The following is a 17,446-nucleotide window of genomic DNA, read 5'->3' on the forward strand; positions in this document are numbered from 1 at the left end:
CAGTCTGGGGTGGGGGCAGACACCTGGTGAAGGCCCGGAATGGAAGCTGCCCAGATGTGGGTTGGTATCTCTTTCTCCAAGCTGGCTACAATCCAGCACTTAGTCTGAAGAGAAGAGATCAGTGGGTTTAGAGAGGCTAACTTAGGCCACACCAAGGCAATTGCAGGATACGAGTGTGCTTTTCTTCCAGAATACTGATGCACTTCTTTCCTCCCCATATATGTAAATCTTCAGGACTTAAGCAGCTTTACTGAACTATTTTCATTTGGGGAGAATTTTACGATGAATCCAATACATTTCATATGAAAATACACTGCAACTACATTGCATAAAATATGTTGTTCCTTTAACCTAAGTTTGGTGACTGTAGTGTTTCTTATTTTGCTGGCCAGTACCACTACCAAATGCACAAAGTCCAAGGCACACTTAACCAGCATCAATACCACAGCATTCTGCAGTGACGTGACAAACCATCTGCTGTGTGCTTAATGGAACCATCATTTAGTGGAACCACTATAACCGGGGAAGGAGGCCTCATCCTCTCGCCTCCTTCCCCGTTGCTCCACACGGAGCCAGAGTTACCCTCCCGCCACGCTGCGCCATGTCCTCTCCCCCACATAATATTTTATCAATATTTGACATCGTTTTTTTTGCTTGCAGATTTGTTAGATTTGGTTTTCACTGGTTATAATTGGTGTTTAGAACTTTTAACAGTACACAGTACAAAAAGAAATTTGTCAGTTGCTAACCAAAGCCATTCCTCTCCATTATAGTTTCAAAAGTTCAGTTAATGCTTCCTTCATTGCACAATAACACTATCTCTATACTCCATGATCACGCATTAGCCAAGAGCAATACGGTTAGTGACTGAGGCTAAACCATGACAAGACTAAATATCACACATTTGCCAACAGCAATATTTAATTGCTTAATCATGAAATGCCGTAAATTCCCTTCAATAGTCCCTGTATGAAGAACAAATGATATCTCTGTATTGAACCTTTTTTTTTCAGTTCATTCACGGTCATGTTACTGGCCTTAGGGTAAATGTGAATCTGTATATTAAACATTAAATATTCAAATTTGTTAAACCAATCTATCTATCTATCTATCTATCTATCTATCTATCTATCTATCTATATATATATATATATATATATACACACACACACACACACACACACACACACACACATATATATATATACATGTGTGTGTGTGTGTGTGTGTGTGTGTGTGTGTGTGTGTGCTGCAAGCACAATGATGAGCATTTAGTGTTGTTCACAGATATGTGAGAGTTGCCGCAATGTGTTAGTGAACACTCATCATAGGGGCATTATCTTCAAATTGCCTGCATTGTGATAAGCAGATCAAATTCTACTGTTTTCCTAACCTAGAAGAATTATGTTTTATAAATTTAGTGCTGGGTCGCAACCTAAGCTAAGGTTGGGTGTGTGCACAGGCCTCTATAGCAGGAGACTTCAAACATCTGCAAAGGTTGTTTCAAATCATCAAAACACAATTAATATTCAAATCACTGCACTGAAAAGTTGTGTCGGCATCCATAATCAGAACCTTTATCCAGCATTAGCTTTGGGAATTTGCAAATTTTTTATTTTACCTTTTGCTCTCTCCGTCTTGCTCTGAGTCCATCCCAAATGAACAAGAATAAAGGAATGCTGCTTGTTGCATCCTATCAAAGTTCATTCCGGCAGATATATTTGTGAGAATGACACAGAACACCCAAATCTGACAGACGCAATGAGATCCGATCCAAGAAAACGAAATACCATACACTGCAAACATTCAGCAAACATTCTTTAAAGCTACTGCGTGGTTGCACAAGACCAGGGCTGTGATAGCATGCCAGGAGCAGAGAAAGGTCAGCACTGGCCTGGAGGAGAAACACAGTAGCAATTTGAATAAAGCATGATGGAGAGCTGACTGCTTTTGTGATGTTTCAGCTGTGACAGCGCTGAACATGGCACATATGCAAAGACAGTTCAATATGTTTGTTTTTTTTATTTTACAGTTTGATGTTGCTGTGAGCTACTAATACATATGGACTACAGTCTTTTAGAGATTGCTGAAGTGCTAAATTGGCTGATTCATTGGAGACAATTAGCACAAGGCTTTACCTCTTATGTTCAGAACATATCTCTATGACATTTCTGTTACAGCTCACATTGTTACTCTGCACCTTAATGACCAATTTCACTGTTTCTTAACGCTGTCCTTTGTTGTCTACATGATTTATTTGATTACTCTTGTTATTCTGCTTGTCTTGCACTGCCTGTGTCCCATGTTTGCACTTTATGTAACCTGTTTGTCTATCAGCACATGTGCTGTAAATGTTACTGTTTCATTAGACTATTTTATCTGTTCTTGTATTGTATTTGATTTTATGTGTGTGTGATTGTTAAAATTAAAAAACAATGAAAATTAGGTTAAAAAAAAAAAAAAAAGAACACTTGGGAATGGGACACCGTGGGTATTTGACCAGGATGCATTTTGGGGGGGTGGAGGTTCTTGAACGTGGCATGCCACCACCTCCTGGAGAAAGGACCATTGCACCGGTGACAGGATAAAGGCCTTGGTGTTACGGGAGCCAGGGCGATAGGACAGGGTGAAGTGAAGAAGAGGGGCCCATCCTCCCTGATGTGGGTTGAGCCACCAAGCTTTCCGGATATACTTGAGGTTTTTGTGGTCTGTGAGAACCAAAAAAGGATGCTCAGCCCCCTGCTCCAGGCCCATCTTCACTGCCAGCAGTTCTCTGTTTCCCACGCCAGGAGAAGAACGTGCAGGGGTGCAGCTTCTGGTCCGTATGTATCCGTAGGGAAAGCACTGCCTCGACGCCCAGGCTGGAGGCATCTACCTCTGAATGGTTTCCCTGTAACATCTGGCTGTAGTTGCATATGAAGCACCGGTAGAAGTTGGCGAAGCCCAGGAACCTCTTTAACTGTCTGATGGACACGGGTCCATGGCCACCCCCTCTGGGCTGAGATGGAAGCCGAAGAAGTAGGTGTCTTTGGCGTGCAACACGAATTTTGTGAAACATGAATCTGTGCTCCAACAACTGTGCTCCAATCACCTGGGTATCTGGCAAAAAGATCAGGATGTCAGGTAGGCTCTCAGCATGTTGATGACCAGGGTTTGGTGTATAGGGTAGCCCATAGGCCAAACAGCATGACCAGGAACTCACCCTCCTGCACCCTGACCAGATTGTAGGCATTTCTGAGGTCCAGGTTGGTGGAAAGGGTGGCCCCAGCGAGTAGCTTGAATGCTGTGTTCATCAGTGGCAATGGGTGTCGGTTTTTACATGTAACACCGTTTAGATTCCTGCAGTCTATGCAGTGACAAACACCCCAGTCCTTCTTCCCCACAAAGAAGAACGGGGCTGCTGCTAGGGATGTGCCTTCTGCATGGCCTTGTGTTAGGGGCGAGACAGGGAACAGAGGCAGCCCCTGGGGGCAGAGGACCTGGCAGGAGGTCAATGGCACAGGCAGTGTTCCATGGGAGCAGAGGCGGCGGCGTTCTGAGGGGACTGAGGGTTAGCCCCGGCAGATGTATCCCCACTGAAGGAGGCAAAGCAGGGGGCTCCAATGGGGTTGTGGACCGTGGTGTGGCAGAGGATGTGACATGGAAGGATGGTGGTGCCAGTCCTGGTGGCATTTCAAGGCCAGTTCCATCATGCTGTCTAGTGACAGGTCCCAGTCACGGTTTACCATCTCATCCCTAATCGTAGTGGTTCCCAGACTCAGCATAGATGCAATTTTGTGCCACCCCTGCAATTTCTCCAGGTTGGGAACCACTGCTTTATCTTCTCATCAGTGAACTGTGCCGCCTGGAGTGTGACTCCAGGGCACTTTGTTGCCCTTGGGGGCACTTTTTATTGTAGGGCTAAGGTCAATTTGAACATTTTATTTCTTTCTAAATTATGTTTTTAAAAAAAAACAACAGTGGATTATCAGTGTACACTGGTATCAGTGTTACCATTATTGTATATAAAGAATAGGTTTTAATTCCAGCAAAGGCAAGGTGTGTTGCAATTTAATCCATATTATTATCCAGATGTTGCAAGATCATTGCAATACTGAAGAAATTTTTTTAATATTTTGTAAAATCACTAAGGAATCATCTTCTGTGTTGGACTCTGAAACCCAGGTTTGTGTCAATGGCATGTAAGTACACATGTCTAATTGACTGATGCATTCCAGGATCCCAGCACTGAAATATTTATCAATTAGGCAGGGATGATAGAAGTGTGGGCGTAAATTTCTTCCTGCCAAGCTGATCAATACTGCATGAGCTCTTTAGCACTGTCCCCCTTTTTGTGCTTTGATCTGTGCACATGGTGGGATTCCCTCGTGTTCCTTTTTTTAAATGAACAAGTGGTGACGTGAAGATGAGGCATCTGGGGGAAAGGGGGGCAAGGAAAACACACCCACACCCCAGATCCCCAGAGAAAGAACAACGTCCTGTTCTGGTGAACCTGTTTTGTTATTTTTGAGTAGAGTAGACTAATGCAAAGCAATTCATCTCTACATCTGCATACAGACCTTTGCTGTCAGAAGGCTGCAGACTAGGGAATTCTCTTTGCCACACTTTCCTGCTGCTTCTCTCTTCAGCATTATGTCTTCTTCATCTTCACCTCTTCTAAAAGTAATTAAGCTATTGGCTTGTAATAAATAGTCTGTTGTCACTGTTTCCCGTCATTCAACAGGCCTTTCCATGCTGTTGTGTTCTGAACAGTCTGCAGAGCCACAAGTCTTGACCTGGATGATGTGGCTACAGTGTTTCTCCACGCATGGGATTCACACACCCAGTATTTATTTATTCAACAGTAAAATAACATTCCAATTATTTTTAGTTTACTGGAAATATGTGTTTAAGATAAAATAAGATAAGATGATCTTTTATTAGTCTCACAAGAGGGAAATTTACATCTGTTTAACATCTGTGAGTGTGGAATAATGTTCTGTGTGCTTCCTTGTTCACATCAAATCACTTATTAAATTGCTGCATTGATTGTTTTGGTATTTGGTATGATCTTTTTTAATATGCTTGACTTCAAACATACTTTGCAATTAGGACTTTCATCTCCTGTTTCAAAATAAATTTCACATTTCTGTCCAAACAATACCAAAAGTGCTTAATGGAGTCAAATAATGGCAAAGAATGATAAGTTTCTCTACTTTGAGAAGACAATATGGCTTATGAAGGGCCTTTCTCTCAAACAGCTTTGCAGAACTTATCACAGATGGCAGTTTAGATCCAGAACACAATTCAGAAACACATTAGAAAGATACAAAAGAGAATTAATTGACACAAATTCATGTCCAAAAGTTAATCCAACCTTGCATTTCCTAAATGTGCTTCTTCGCCTTCCTTCTAGCTGTCCATTACAGGTTGAACATCACACACGCACACACAAACCATTTACCGGATCTAATTTAGCACAGGCATTTCAGCTAACTTCCTCTTCTTCCGAGTTAGAATAAAGCCAAGGCACACTAGCACAGGCATTTCAACAAACGTTCACATCTTTTGACTTAGAATAAAGCCAAAGCACACACAGAAAACCCACTGCAACAGGGGGAGAAGATGCCAATTGAGAGAAGCATGACTAAAATACAATTCAAAGCTTTAACCGTATGACGTTTATGACATCTGGTGGTAAATTATGAGTGTCATCATACTGATGCTTCAACTTGTAGAGAGAGACTCATTTTTAGTCAGCATTTGCATTTCTAACCTTTTTTTTCAGAGATCAGCTATAGCTCCAATTTCAGTAAAACACTTGACTGCACGGTATCAAGTGAGACTAAGGAACATTGCTGTTGCACATTAAAACACATTGAGTAACTTTAACCTTAAGCCACTTACTCCTGTTAAGTAAGAGACCATTCAGCATCGCCACAGGTTAAAACAAGACAAAATAGATATCTAAAGGAAAGATAAGATAATCCTCTATTAGTCCCACAAGTGGGAAATTTGCAAAACAAGGCCATTGGGAGTCTCCAAAACTGGAGTGCAACAATTAAGACAAGCAAAGGATTTGATCCACAAGGGATATCAGCCAGGTCCCCACAGCTGATTCTGTGACATACAGAATACAGTACATGTACTATTTCATTCCAGTGCAAATGGCAATGCATCTCTGTTTCATTCTATTCTATTCTAATCTGTTCTGAAGCAACTTATGCACTACACGCTGCTGGAAACATATAAACATGTTGACTTAGGTCTGATTCTCTTAATTATGTGTGGATTTTTGATTAAAGCAGCAGTGTAGGGAACGATAAGAGATTTCCCATCGCACGCAACTTCTCATCTGAACACAAGTGATGCAATGTTGAACATGCAGGAGCCAGCAAATGTTTTTACAGCAGTAGGCACAGCAGTTATTCAGTAGTCAGAAGATCAGAACATGGTGAAATTCCAGATGAGCTCTAAATGATTCCCTCATATGACCTGTTGCAAAATCTCACAAAAAATGTGTCTTTTGTTTCCATGCAACAATCAGAATGAAGGGGATTTTCAACACATGTTGAATGTGCAGTTTTAGTACACCGCCAGTAAAGAGGGCAAACAAAACTACCTTCACATGGAATAAATGAGAAAAAAGCAACCTTTAATCAAATATTTATTGATGATCCCTCATCAAGAAATTATATTTGCATTTAAAGCATTTATCAGACACCCTTATCCAGAGCAAATTACAAGCAGTAGTTAGAGGGACAGTCCCTGAGGCTTGCTCAGGGACCCAATGGTAACAAGTGGGGTTTGAACCTGGGTCTTCGGGTTCATTGTGTGTTTCCCACTAGGCCACTACTACCCTATATTAGACAAGTACTCCCTGTTTTAGTTTATCTGGCAATTATACAGTTTTGTGGGATTAGGTGGAGCCCCTTTTCCTCTGCTCTCAGGGGGTTGCCTTGTCCTCGTCCAGAAGCACAGGCCCACCTACGTCTCCCCCGTAAGCATTTCTATTTACATTTATGGCATTTGGCAGACGCCCTCATCCAGAGCGACTTACTATGTGCTACTTAGGCAGCTCGTTGGGTCCTCTACCCTAGGGTCATGTGGCTGGGGCCCCCAGGCAGGACTGGTAAGACCCATCATCCTAGTGGTGTTCCCAGGCTTTGGAGCTTTGGAGCAGTAATGCCCTGCAGGAATGAGGTGGAGTCAAGAGAGAGAGGGGAAGTGATTTAGTTGATCAGGCTAGGGATTCTGGGATTGCCTTTTCACTATTCTTCAACAACATTTTATTTTTGCATATAAGGGTGTCTATAACTGCAAACTGGATCAATATGAATTGGAAAATGGAAATTTAGCGATTCCAATTAACCACACAGACAAAGTGCATAGAACCAATGAAAAAGTAGCTTTCTCTGATGCCTGCATTAACGTCATTAGGCCACCTCCTTAAATGATGGCATGGCTAGCTCCCAGCTCACCCAAGTTCATAAAAAAATCATTAAAAGGAATCCCCATCAACCATCAAATCAAAGAGAAATATTCACAGATGACAAAGCACTTGATTAAGTTGGAAAAGTGGGACAGCAATGCGTAGATTCTATTTTATTTACACAAACAAATATTGGAAAAAATGGTAGACTTGTCTGTTGAACTCTTGTGCAAGTGTGCAAATTAATGGTCCCACCTCTTTTTCCCATCTGTATAACAATCGACAAGAAAAGTGTAACAATTGACTTCGCTTTCACCCACAGTAATGCTTGTGGATACTCTGGTATCAGCATCAGTGCTTTATATTCAGACTCCAGATTTCAGGAAGTGTTGAAATCACTGCTCTCATCTTGCCAAGTATCTTTTTCTTTTTAAAGCAGATGGTTAATGTTTGCATTTCTTTCCATTGAGAATGCTATATTATAATATCTGAATATATGATTTTGATAAAGTTACAGTTTTTTGTTGCTGTTGTTTTTTATTTGTTATAAGTGGATGGCTACTTTTGCTTCTCTTTCCACTGAAAATGGGGGCGGGTGTGAACTGGGCGTCTGAGTGGTGGACTTTTTTTGGCAGTTTGGAGTTTATTGTTTTTCCGTTTATTCAGACAACCATCGAGCAATGCCAAGTGCCTGCAATACACTTATAGTTTTTATTTGTTTTCACCTCATCAGCAGGGAAAATGACAGATGTTTGTGCAGCAAGATTCTTGGCGGGATCCTTGACAGGGTTCTTTGAATACATCCTCTACCTTGTAGCCTTTCTTTTTCTGTGTATAGTGTGTCTGTGTCTGTGTGTGTGTGTGTGCATAGATTGATATCTTTCTGTGAACTGTCTGAACTGTGTGCAACCACACGTAAGAAACGCTTCGGGAACCAATCTGATCATCTGATCAATAGCTTTCTTTTATCATTATCCTCAAATATCCTCAAAAGCTCTTTTCAAAAGAATTTGACAACTGTCAGCATTGTAAGCAACATTTTACCATGATTCTAAACAGAGCTAAATGGTTCTACATGTGAAAGAAATGATTGATTGTTTCAAGGTCATTGTCTCATGTGATTTCTCCTTTAAAAACCCTCAGTGTCTTGCTGCCAAGAGGAGTTTTTCAGCTCCATGTGAACAGCATGCGCTTCAGCATAGGGCGATCTGCAGATGAAATATTTCTTGAGAACAAATGAAGAGTGAACGATACATCTCAGATCTGGTTCTGTGGTCCTTTTTTTAACCTTCCATCATATTTCAGGCATTTCTTTAAAAAAAACGGGGTAAAATGGAGTGCTGTCTCTAAGTGCAGACATCTTTTGATTGTTTATGCTGGAATTTCAACATCAACTGCCTGCTGAAATGCTTGAGTCAACAAAAAGGAAACCCGGGAACGTAAATAACATCTCGGATCGTGATCTGTTTGCTTTGAACAATTAATAAATTTGACATAAAGACATTAGCGACAACCCGTGTCTTTATGGCTAATACAAACATTGAGCCGCGAGCCACAGACAGTGTCTTCTCAGGTTTCTTTGAGTCAGATTAGGCCATTGTGGGCTGATTTATGCAGCCAGTTTATCTGTCACCACCGCTTTGTACGTTCTCCTCACTCGATTTCGCACCAACAGCACCTGGATGCTCCTCTGGCTCCAGTGGTAATAGGTGTGATGAAAATCTGGACAACCCACACATAACCTTTGCACCCGCAAGCTGCTGGGAGCAGCTCCCATTAAAAAAATCAAGTTCTCGGAGGAATCGGGTCAAGTGGTGAAATTGCCGCGGAGGCTGGATGCAATCCACATGAAAGAAAAAAAGGCAGAAAAAGTTTTCACTTCAATAGTACTTGTGCAGAATTATTAGTGCCAGTATGTTTGTGAGATGACATATACTTTCACAGCTTTTTTCTGTTTAAATTCCGTGATTCTGAAGATTGCTGATTGCAGTTTCTTATTCAATTGCAGTTTCTTGATCTAGAAAGCTGTGTGCATATGCGGAACACATAAGGAGCAAAGTCATTTATTTTATAAATATACAGTACAGGCCAAAGGTTTGGACACACCTTCTCATTCAATGTGTTTTTTTTTATTTTCATGACCATTTACATTGGTAGGTTCTCACTGAAGGCATCAAAACTATGAATGAACACATGTGGAGTTTTGTACTTAACAAAGAGTGGAGACCTGGCCTCCACAGTCACCGGGCCTGAACCCAATCGAGATGGTTTGGGGTGAGCTGAACCGCAGAGTGAAGGCAAAGGGACCAACAAGTGTTAAACACCTCTGGGAACTCCTTCAAGACTGTTGGAAAACCATTTCAGGTGGCGACCTCTTGAAGCTCAAGAATGCCACCTCTTGAATGCCAAGAGTGTGCAAAGCAGTCATCAGAGCAAAGGGTGGCCTTTTTGAAGAAACTAGAATATAAAACATGTTTTCAGTTATTTCACCTTTTTTTATTAAGTGCATAACTACACATGTGTTCATTCACAGTTTTGATGCCTTCAGTGAGAATCTACCAATGTAAATGGTCATGAAAACAAGAATAAATTGAATAAGAAGGTGTGTCAAAACTTTTGGCCTGTACTGTATATGCAAACCCACAATATTACTAAGCCATAAGCAATGAAGACCTATTCATACCATGCTGACCTCACAGGGAAAGTATATTCAGGTATCAGCCAAAAGATACAAAAGATAAACCAGCTAGAAATTCTCTGCTGTCTGTTACGATCAAAATAAGTGAAACAAGCACATGCAGTAATTCTCTGTATAACAAATGTAAACACACACACATTGGGGTGAAAAATGGGTGAAAAACATGGGTGAATTAGATTCAAGGAAAAAATGTTTCAAAGTGCCTGCATTTGTTTTCATCCAAATATAGGATTTCGATACAGACACAGATGGAATACAGACAGTGACCATTGAAAGTATTGTGTGGGCTTATGCGTTTACATAATTATGATTAATAATGGTTGACATTCAGTTGCACGATTCATTTAACAATTCATAATAACAAACAATACATATTTTGTCGTGCGTTATAAACACATTTTATACACTTACCCGGTTTGGGGGAGGCACCTAGGAGTCGGTGCCTGGCCGTTTTGGAGAAGAGAGATAGCACGTGGTTTTGTTTGTGTAATGTGTGCAGTGTGAGGGTCCTGGTTTTGTTCGTTTAGTCTCCTCCTTGTAAAATAAACTGGTTTTCAGATATCATTTTCCCTCTCCCCGTTTTTGTCTGTCATCCTGCATTGTCAGAACAGTCATCTGTCCATATACCTACCCTAGACGGGGATATAACATCACCGTATGGACAATTTAACATAAAATCATATAAATATCAATGAGCATTAAAATTAGCTCACATGACAAATATGAAAATAATCATTATGAGATCTGAAACCAGCTTTCTAGTTTATGATGAGTGGAGAAAAGCAGTGGACTCATGTCTGCAGGAAGTCACAATTGCACGTCTGCCCTGACAAGCAAAATGATTCCATTGAGTCCAAATATTTACAAAGAGGTACATTATTAGCTGGCCTATCTTAAAACCTCAGTATTAGATCACACAGCAGGAGCAGCCACGACAACCCATGTTTTCACAAGAGAATGCAAGGAATGTCCAAAAATGTCAAAAAAGGTTATTTTTGACAAAAACAGGCAGAGTTTGTTGGTCACCACAGCCTGTTTTTCATTCTTAAGGGGATTAAAGACAAAAAAATAGAGCATCCCAATACCCCCTAAAAAGTGTAGGAAGAGTTTGTGCAGTCCAACCATTTAAAAGAGCTATATTCAGGTCAACATATAGGGTCAAAGTGTACTGGCGTCACATTGTTGCAGCTTGCACTTACCGTAATGAAGCACAGATCAGAAATAGTTAAAGTGTGAGATCATACAACCTGTGTTGACATTTTGTAACAGATTGTTGCAATGCAGTGAAAGCATGGTGAATAGTAAAAGAGTTCTGAATGGCATCAGAAATGGCAAAGAGGTCAAGATGGATTAGACCACCTGGTAGAGAACTGGCACGAGCAAAGATTAATGAGTTCATTAGCACAAGTAGATTAGTGGACTTTGGGATCAGTGTTTCCAGTGGAGGATGTGAATTAGGCGGCGTGTTTGAGACGGAGCTGGAGGAATGATGAGGCTGGCTTGGAAGGCACCTGTGGTGAATCCCTGTCACCACTGCAAGCAATGATAAGTAATCAGTCAGAAGTCAGAACTGAACAAAACTCTTTCTGGCAGCTTGAGAAATCCACCGCATGGGGTGGATTTGTGCTTGAAAGCCTAGGGTGGTAGTAGCCTAGTGGGTAACACACTCGCCTATGAACCAGAAGACCCAGGTTCAAACTCCACTTACTACCATTGTGTCCATGAGCAAGACACTTAACCCTAAATTGCACCAGGGGGGACTGTCCCTGTAACTACTGATTGCAAGTCGCTCTGGATAAGGGCTTCTGATAAATGCTGTAAATGATATAAGAAAAGAGAATTCCACTTGTATGGCTAAAATGAAGATGTGCTCCAATTACAGCGATGTAATTTGAGTAATAAAAAAGATGGGACATTGGCAACAATACCTTTTAATCGTTTTTAACAAAGAAAACAATAGATCATTACAATTTAATATGGTTTAATAATTACCGTTCGACCAACATGTAGTACCTTGCCTTGTACCCAGGGGGCGATATAGAGGTTTGTGATTATTAAAAAAAAATCTTAAAACACAAAATAGGTGCGAATATTGAGATATTTTTTTTTCTTCTTCTCTGGCTCTGTTTTTTTTTTTTTTTCTTCTTCTTCGAAAAGGAGACGTGTCACGTACGCCCAGCGTCCCGAAACCCACGCGGGACAGCTGGCCACGTTTTCGTTCCCCAGGCGTTTAATCCAATAAATCTTCCACGGCTGATTGATTATATAGCCTACAGTGAGAGTAGCAGCCGGCTTTCATTCAGAGAAGTGACTCCTTTTAGCACAAGGTCCCGTATTCGTCTTAAGTCCGTTTCGCGGAGCATTTTATTTTGCGGAAAAGGGCAACGATTCGGACAGCGCTTGCAGCACAAAACCAAACGCTTTTCCGGCGTTAATACCCGGCATCGCGTTGCCGTTCACGAACGGGTGTACATGCGTTCGAGTCACTGCATGCTGCATACGTGTTCAGGTGGGCGCTATCCTTTCAGCACCCCCCCACCCCCACCCCAACCCACGGACACGGACACGAAGTCTCCCACGCTCGTTCATCCGCACCACGAGCGGCACTGCTGAGCTCCTGCCCCGCGTCATCCCCATAAAGCTGCCCGACCCGTTCAAGTACAATAATAGTAGCCGAGCTTTATAATCCCGATTATCACGGGCGCCGGAGGAGGGGACTGAAATCGGAGATTTTCCCCCCTTCTTTAAGGGAGTGGTGTGCGAGATTAAGGCGCAAGGCAAGCGGCGCCGGGAGAAGAGGAGCGGGGTCGCTCGGTCGGTCCACCTCGCCCCCTCGCCATCGCTCTCCCGCGCCGGTACTTACCGCGATCGCCGCTAATTCGCTTTTTTTTTCTGATGGGATTTCCTGTAATGGCTCTGAAAGAGAAGTGAAGAAGAGAAAAGTCGAATCGATTACAGCATCCTCCACGGGACAATTCAAAGACAATCGACCACACGTTCGCGAAATGTTGCCGAAAGGTTTCTACATTTCCTGTTAAAAATTAAAAACTTTGGAAAAGTGGGGAAGAAGAAGAAAAAACGAACAGGAAGCGCTATGTAGAAGGCGGCCGAAATAAAATGCATTTTTTCCGAAGCGCTCTTAACGCGTTTCTAATTAAAGACATGCCGGGGTAATCCACATGGGACGAGTCCTTACGTCTGCAGCGGACGATAAAAAGTGGAGGAGCCCATGCCGGACGAGACAAACTCCGCCACGACTCTCCACGCGGCGGGAACCACCTGCGCGATTTCTCGCGGCGTTCCGATTTCTTTTTGCTCGCCGTGATCGATGTCGGCGCGGGAGCGACGGTTCGGTCCGGCGCGGCGCACCGGGTCTCCGGCGGAATCCTAACCCAGCGGCGTGGGCCGAGGACCGCTGAACACGCGTGACCGGAGAGGGTGACAAAAAGAGAGAGCGAGAGGGGCGGGAGAAAACACAGCAGGTAATTCCGATTCATGAATTCATTTACGCCTTCCAGCACTTCTTTCAGAACTTCAAAGAACCCGTTGTATCTGTCCAGGGTTCTCCTTCGTTCCTCCTGCTTTGCTTCACAAGGCTTCACCAGCCACCCTAAAACAACCCCCCGCGACAGGATTAGAACTTCTGCTCGTCAGACCCACGCGTCCCGTCGCCCTGCGCCATGCGTGCGCTGCGCGCACCTGTCCTGGCCGGCGTCCTGCTGCTGCTCCTCACCGCCGGACACTGCGGGCCCACGGGCTCCAGGGAGGGCAGGAGCCTCCTCGAGGCCTTCGTGGACAGAGCGAGGGCGGCGAAGGGGCACCAGGCGGAGGACGGCGATGCCAAGAGGCAGGACTACTCCGTGGAGACCAAGGAAGTGAACGAAGTCAACAAGTCACAGCGCAGTGACCAGGTTTTAGGTGAGCTGGAATGAAGAACATTTACAAGATGTTGGTTTTTTTCTTTAACGATGATGATCTATGTATCTCTCGCAAAATATCTGTGCCATGATGAGCCCGCATGTGGCCATTGGTTATATTTGGTAATCTCTCTGTGTCCCTGCAGAGGTCTTTCCAAGAGACCTTAGTCAGAAGGAGAGGTTTTTGACGCACCTAACAGGTACATGAGTTTCTCTGAGCGCAGTGTGTCCTGCCTGGACTGGCAATGGACGTTTGACGGGGCACTAATAATTACTTCTGGATTTTTAGGTCCTCTCTACTTCAGCCCAAAGTGTAGCAAACACTTTTACAGACTATATCATAATACGAGGGACTGCACTATTCCTGCATGTAAGTGATTAAAAACTTAAATAAAATAAAAATATATATATATATATGTAAATTAAAGCGGTGTATCTCAACTCCTTCTCAAAGACGGCCTAAAGATGCGTGCAAAATTCTTTCCAGATTACAAAAGATGTGCACGGCTACTTACAAGGTTAGCGGGAAGTCAACGCTGTTCAGAAGGATAGACACGCGAAGTGAGTACAATACCTTTCATTATACAGAATAGTTCATAATCTAACAGAGAATTACATCACAGGAGTACACAATGCATGCGTTCAGTTCCATTTCCATTTGTCAAATGACATAATCCCTTCATTCAGCATCTGTTTTATAATTGTGATACCTCTCTACATCTCAAGATGCGGCACCAAGGACTTAATCCCACTGAGCGAATGTTATGTTCCAACATGTTATTTAGAATCTGAACATGAATCAATGAAAAGAGATGATGTGATGTGATGAACACACATCAGATCAGAATCGGGATCCTCTGATATTTGTTAATATGAGCACAGCTTGTATGGTCTTTAGCGGACTGATGCTCAGGTAGCTCTCGGGGAAACCTGACACTGTCGGACTGCCCTAGTCATTGTTGGTCATGCGCTTGTGCCACTGTGTGTGATCACATAGACACACGCGGAATCCAGGTCCTGCATCCTCGCAGAATATAATTATGACAATGGCTTCTGTGCAAAGTCTATTTTGTTCAATGATGACGTGGAGTTTTTGTTTATTTATTTATTTATCAGGCTTGAGGCTGCGGATCCATGCACATCATAAATTACCAGCCAGCCCATCATGTTTCTGTAACAGATTATGAACAGCCCATATCTCTTTGTGGTACTTTGTGAGAGGAGGAATTTCAAAGGAAGCCAAGTGCAGGTTCAATAAATGTCAAGTGATGTCTCTGTATCTTACAGAGTTCAAGGAGGAATAAAGAGAAGCAAGATGAAGAAAAAAGTGCCTTGGACAGAAACAGGGAAATCAGACAAATCACAAGAAACAGCATATTCATTTTTTGTTTCGTGCAACGAAATGGACTACTTCAACAGACTTCTCCATGCAGCGCACTGTCAGTGTTGTCTACTGTGCTGTCTATGTGATGTCTGAGAGAGGAAATGGTGCAAATGAAGAAATTATGTCCTGCTGCCAAAAAAAGAGACAATCTTCATGGGTGAACCTGGCATGACGGCCCAACAACATGCTTTTGGGGTTGAATACCCCCCCAGTTTATGTTATATTCTGCATTCCTCAGAAACCAAGGCTTCTAAATCCATATCCCAGTGACCTCGGACACATTCCTCAGAGTCAGAAGAAAACCCCATGATGAATTAACATTTGCATGATCATTTGTTTTTGCCTTTTTTGACTTTGCAAGACATTGACTCTATCAGAGATGAAACAGGAATAGCTGATTGCAATTTGTGTTGAGACGGAATAATCAGCATTGCCCTCCGCATGAATGTTATATATATAAATATATATATTTATATATTCAAGCTATTGTGAATTGTCTCTGCACAAAGTATACAAACATCCTTGCTAGAATGCAATATGTAAATATTGTAAATAGTAAATATAAATGATCTTTAAATAAACATTTGTTATATTGAATGGGTGCTGACACATATTTAAATATATTTAAATAAACAAAAGGCTTATTGAAGTTCATTTCAGTTTTTTTAGACTTATTCATGCTGCATCGGAGTATTACTAGAAGCCAATGATTTAGGAAAGGAGTGAAGTGAAATCTACATAATTTTCATAAAATGTGTTATTCTAAAATTTAGCCACATGATAAAATAGGCCCGTCATAATGCCATCACACTGATAAGTGAAAGGTAGGCTGACACATGGGCCATATTGGCTCACATACAGAACTATCTGTTTGCTTGTATGCTTCCTGTGCACGGCCACTGTGCTCATTGCCCTTAAATGACGACTGTGTTTGATTAATGGGCCTTCTCACACTGAACAAGCATTTCCTCTGGCAGCAGTAAATCAAGCTTGACTTATTCGTTTCAGGGATGAGAGGGAAGTTCTTCTGAGACAATATCTGCCACCATGTTAGAATCTGGCCCTAAGACGTGTGCCCTGAAAGCCACAACACGGCCATGGTTTATTAACTCCTTCAAAAAATGCGCTCTTATCCCCACGTCACACTTTCTCCTGTTTCTGCAGAAGGACTATTGTACACAGAGAGGCCTATTATAAGCAGACACATGGCCCTTAGCCCACAGCAAACCACTCAGCCATCCTGTGCTATGAGCCCAGGCATGCAGCAGTCACCCTCCGCCTCTCAGAGTTTACAGCAGCACAGTCAGTAGACACCTTGAAGAAAAGCCTCAGAACAACCATGCAATTATCCAGCTAAACAAGCTTTAAAAAAAAAAATTAAAAATGGATCTGGCAGAGGTGTCACAGCTAAAAGACGTTGCGTGTGAAGGTAGCGAGTGAACAATGGGAGGGAGGAAATGAAAAAGAATTTAAGGAGGAGGGAAGAGGAGCCCATGAGAGACACAAGATTGGGTCAACCTTTCTGGAGTCCCCCCCGATGGCTTCAGGTTCCTGTCACATGCAGTAAATGCTCAAATTGTTAAAAGTCCAGCGCTCTTTTGAATGATGAGATTGCAACAGGCCTCTCTATGGTGGACACAGCTTACATGACAGGGGTCCAATATGCCACTTAAAGGCACAAAGCTCCACAATGCTGCTCTGTCTTTCTTTACAGATATAAAACCATGTTCCTAAAACCGACACGCGTACTAGCCTTCCAAACTACACACGTACCCTGGCACCGAAGAATACTGTAGTCTGTTGAGGAGATACCTGTGTGTAGACTTGCCACTGGGGAACTCCCACACTTGCCTGCTGCCAAGGCTGTGGTTGGGCTGGTCTGACTATTGATTTGGACGAAGGCCAGACCCACGCAAGGCAAAAGAAATACAATAAATAGCAGCGAGATTGACAGGAATCACGGGCTGAAAAAGACATCATGGAGTAACAGCAGTCAAGGTGTTTCTTAGAACACCTAACGGTGTTGTCCAATTGGA

At 42.5% G+C, this 17,446-nt stretch overlaps 1 protein-coding gene across 2 annotated transcripts; it reads left to right on the top strand.

Annotated features, from left to right (window-relative positions):
* Positions 1-12,696: 12,696 nt before the first annotated feature.
* On the top strand, positions 12,697-16,007 carry alkal2b (ALK and LTK ligand 2b). 2 transcript variants are annotated; one of them, XM_028984281.1, is made up of 6 exons: positions 12,697-13,591; positions 13,670-14,027; positions 14,173-14,226; positions 14,316-14,396; positions 14,514-14,587; positions 15,143-15,305. In XM_028984281.1, the coding sequence occupies exons 2-5, from the start codon at positions 13,790-13,792 to the stop codon at positions 14,576-14,578; spliced, it is 438 nt and encodes a 145-aa protein (XP_028840114.1). In that variant the 5' UTR covers positions 12,697-13,591; positions 13,670-13,789; the 3' UTR covers positions 14,579-14,587; positions 15,143-15,305. The 2 variants fall into 2 exon arrangements, with proteins under 2 accessions (XP_028840114.1, XP_028840105.1); XM_028984272.1 differs by lacking the exon at positions 15,143-15,305 and adding an exon at positions 15,314-16,007 and having other exon boundaries at positions 12,699-13,591.
* Positions 16,008-17,446: the final 1,439 nt, after the last annotated feature.

This window comes from Denticeps clupeoides, chromosome 1 (assembly GCF_900700375.1).
Source record: "Denticeps clupeoides chromosome 1, fDenClu1.1, whole genome shotgun sequence".
Classification (NCBI taxonomy): Eukaryota; Metazoa; Chordata; class Actinopteri; order Clupeiformes; family Denticipitidae; genus Denticeps; species Denticeps clupeoides.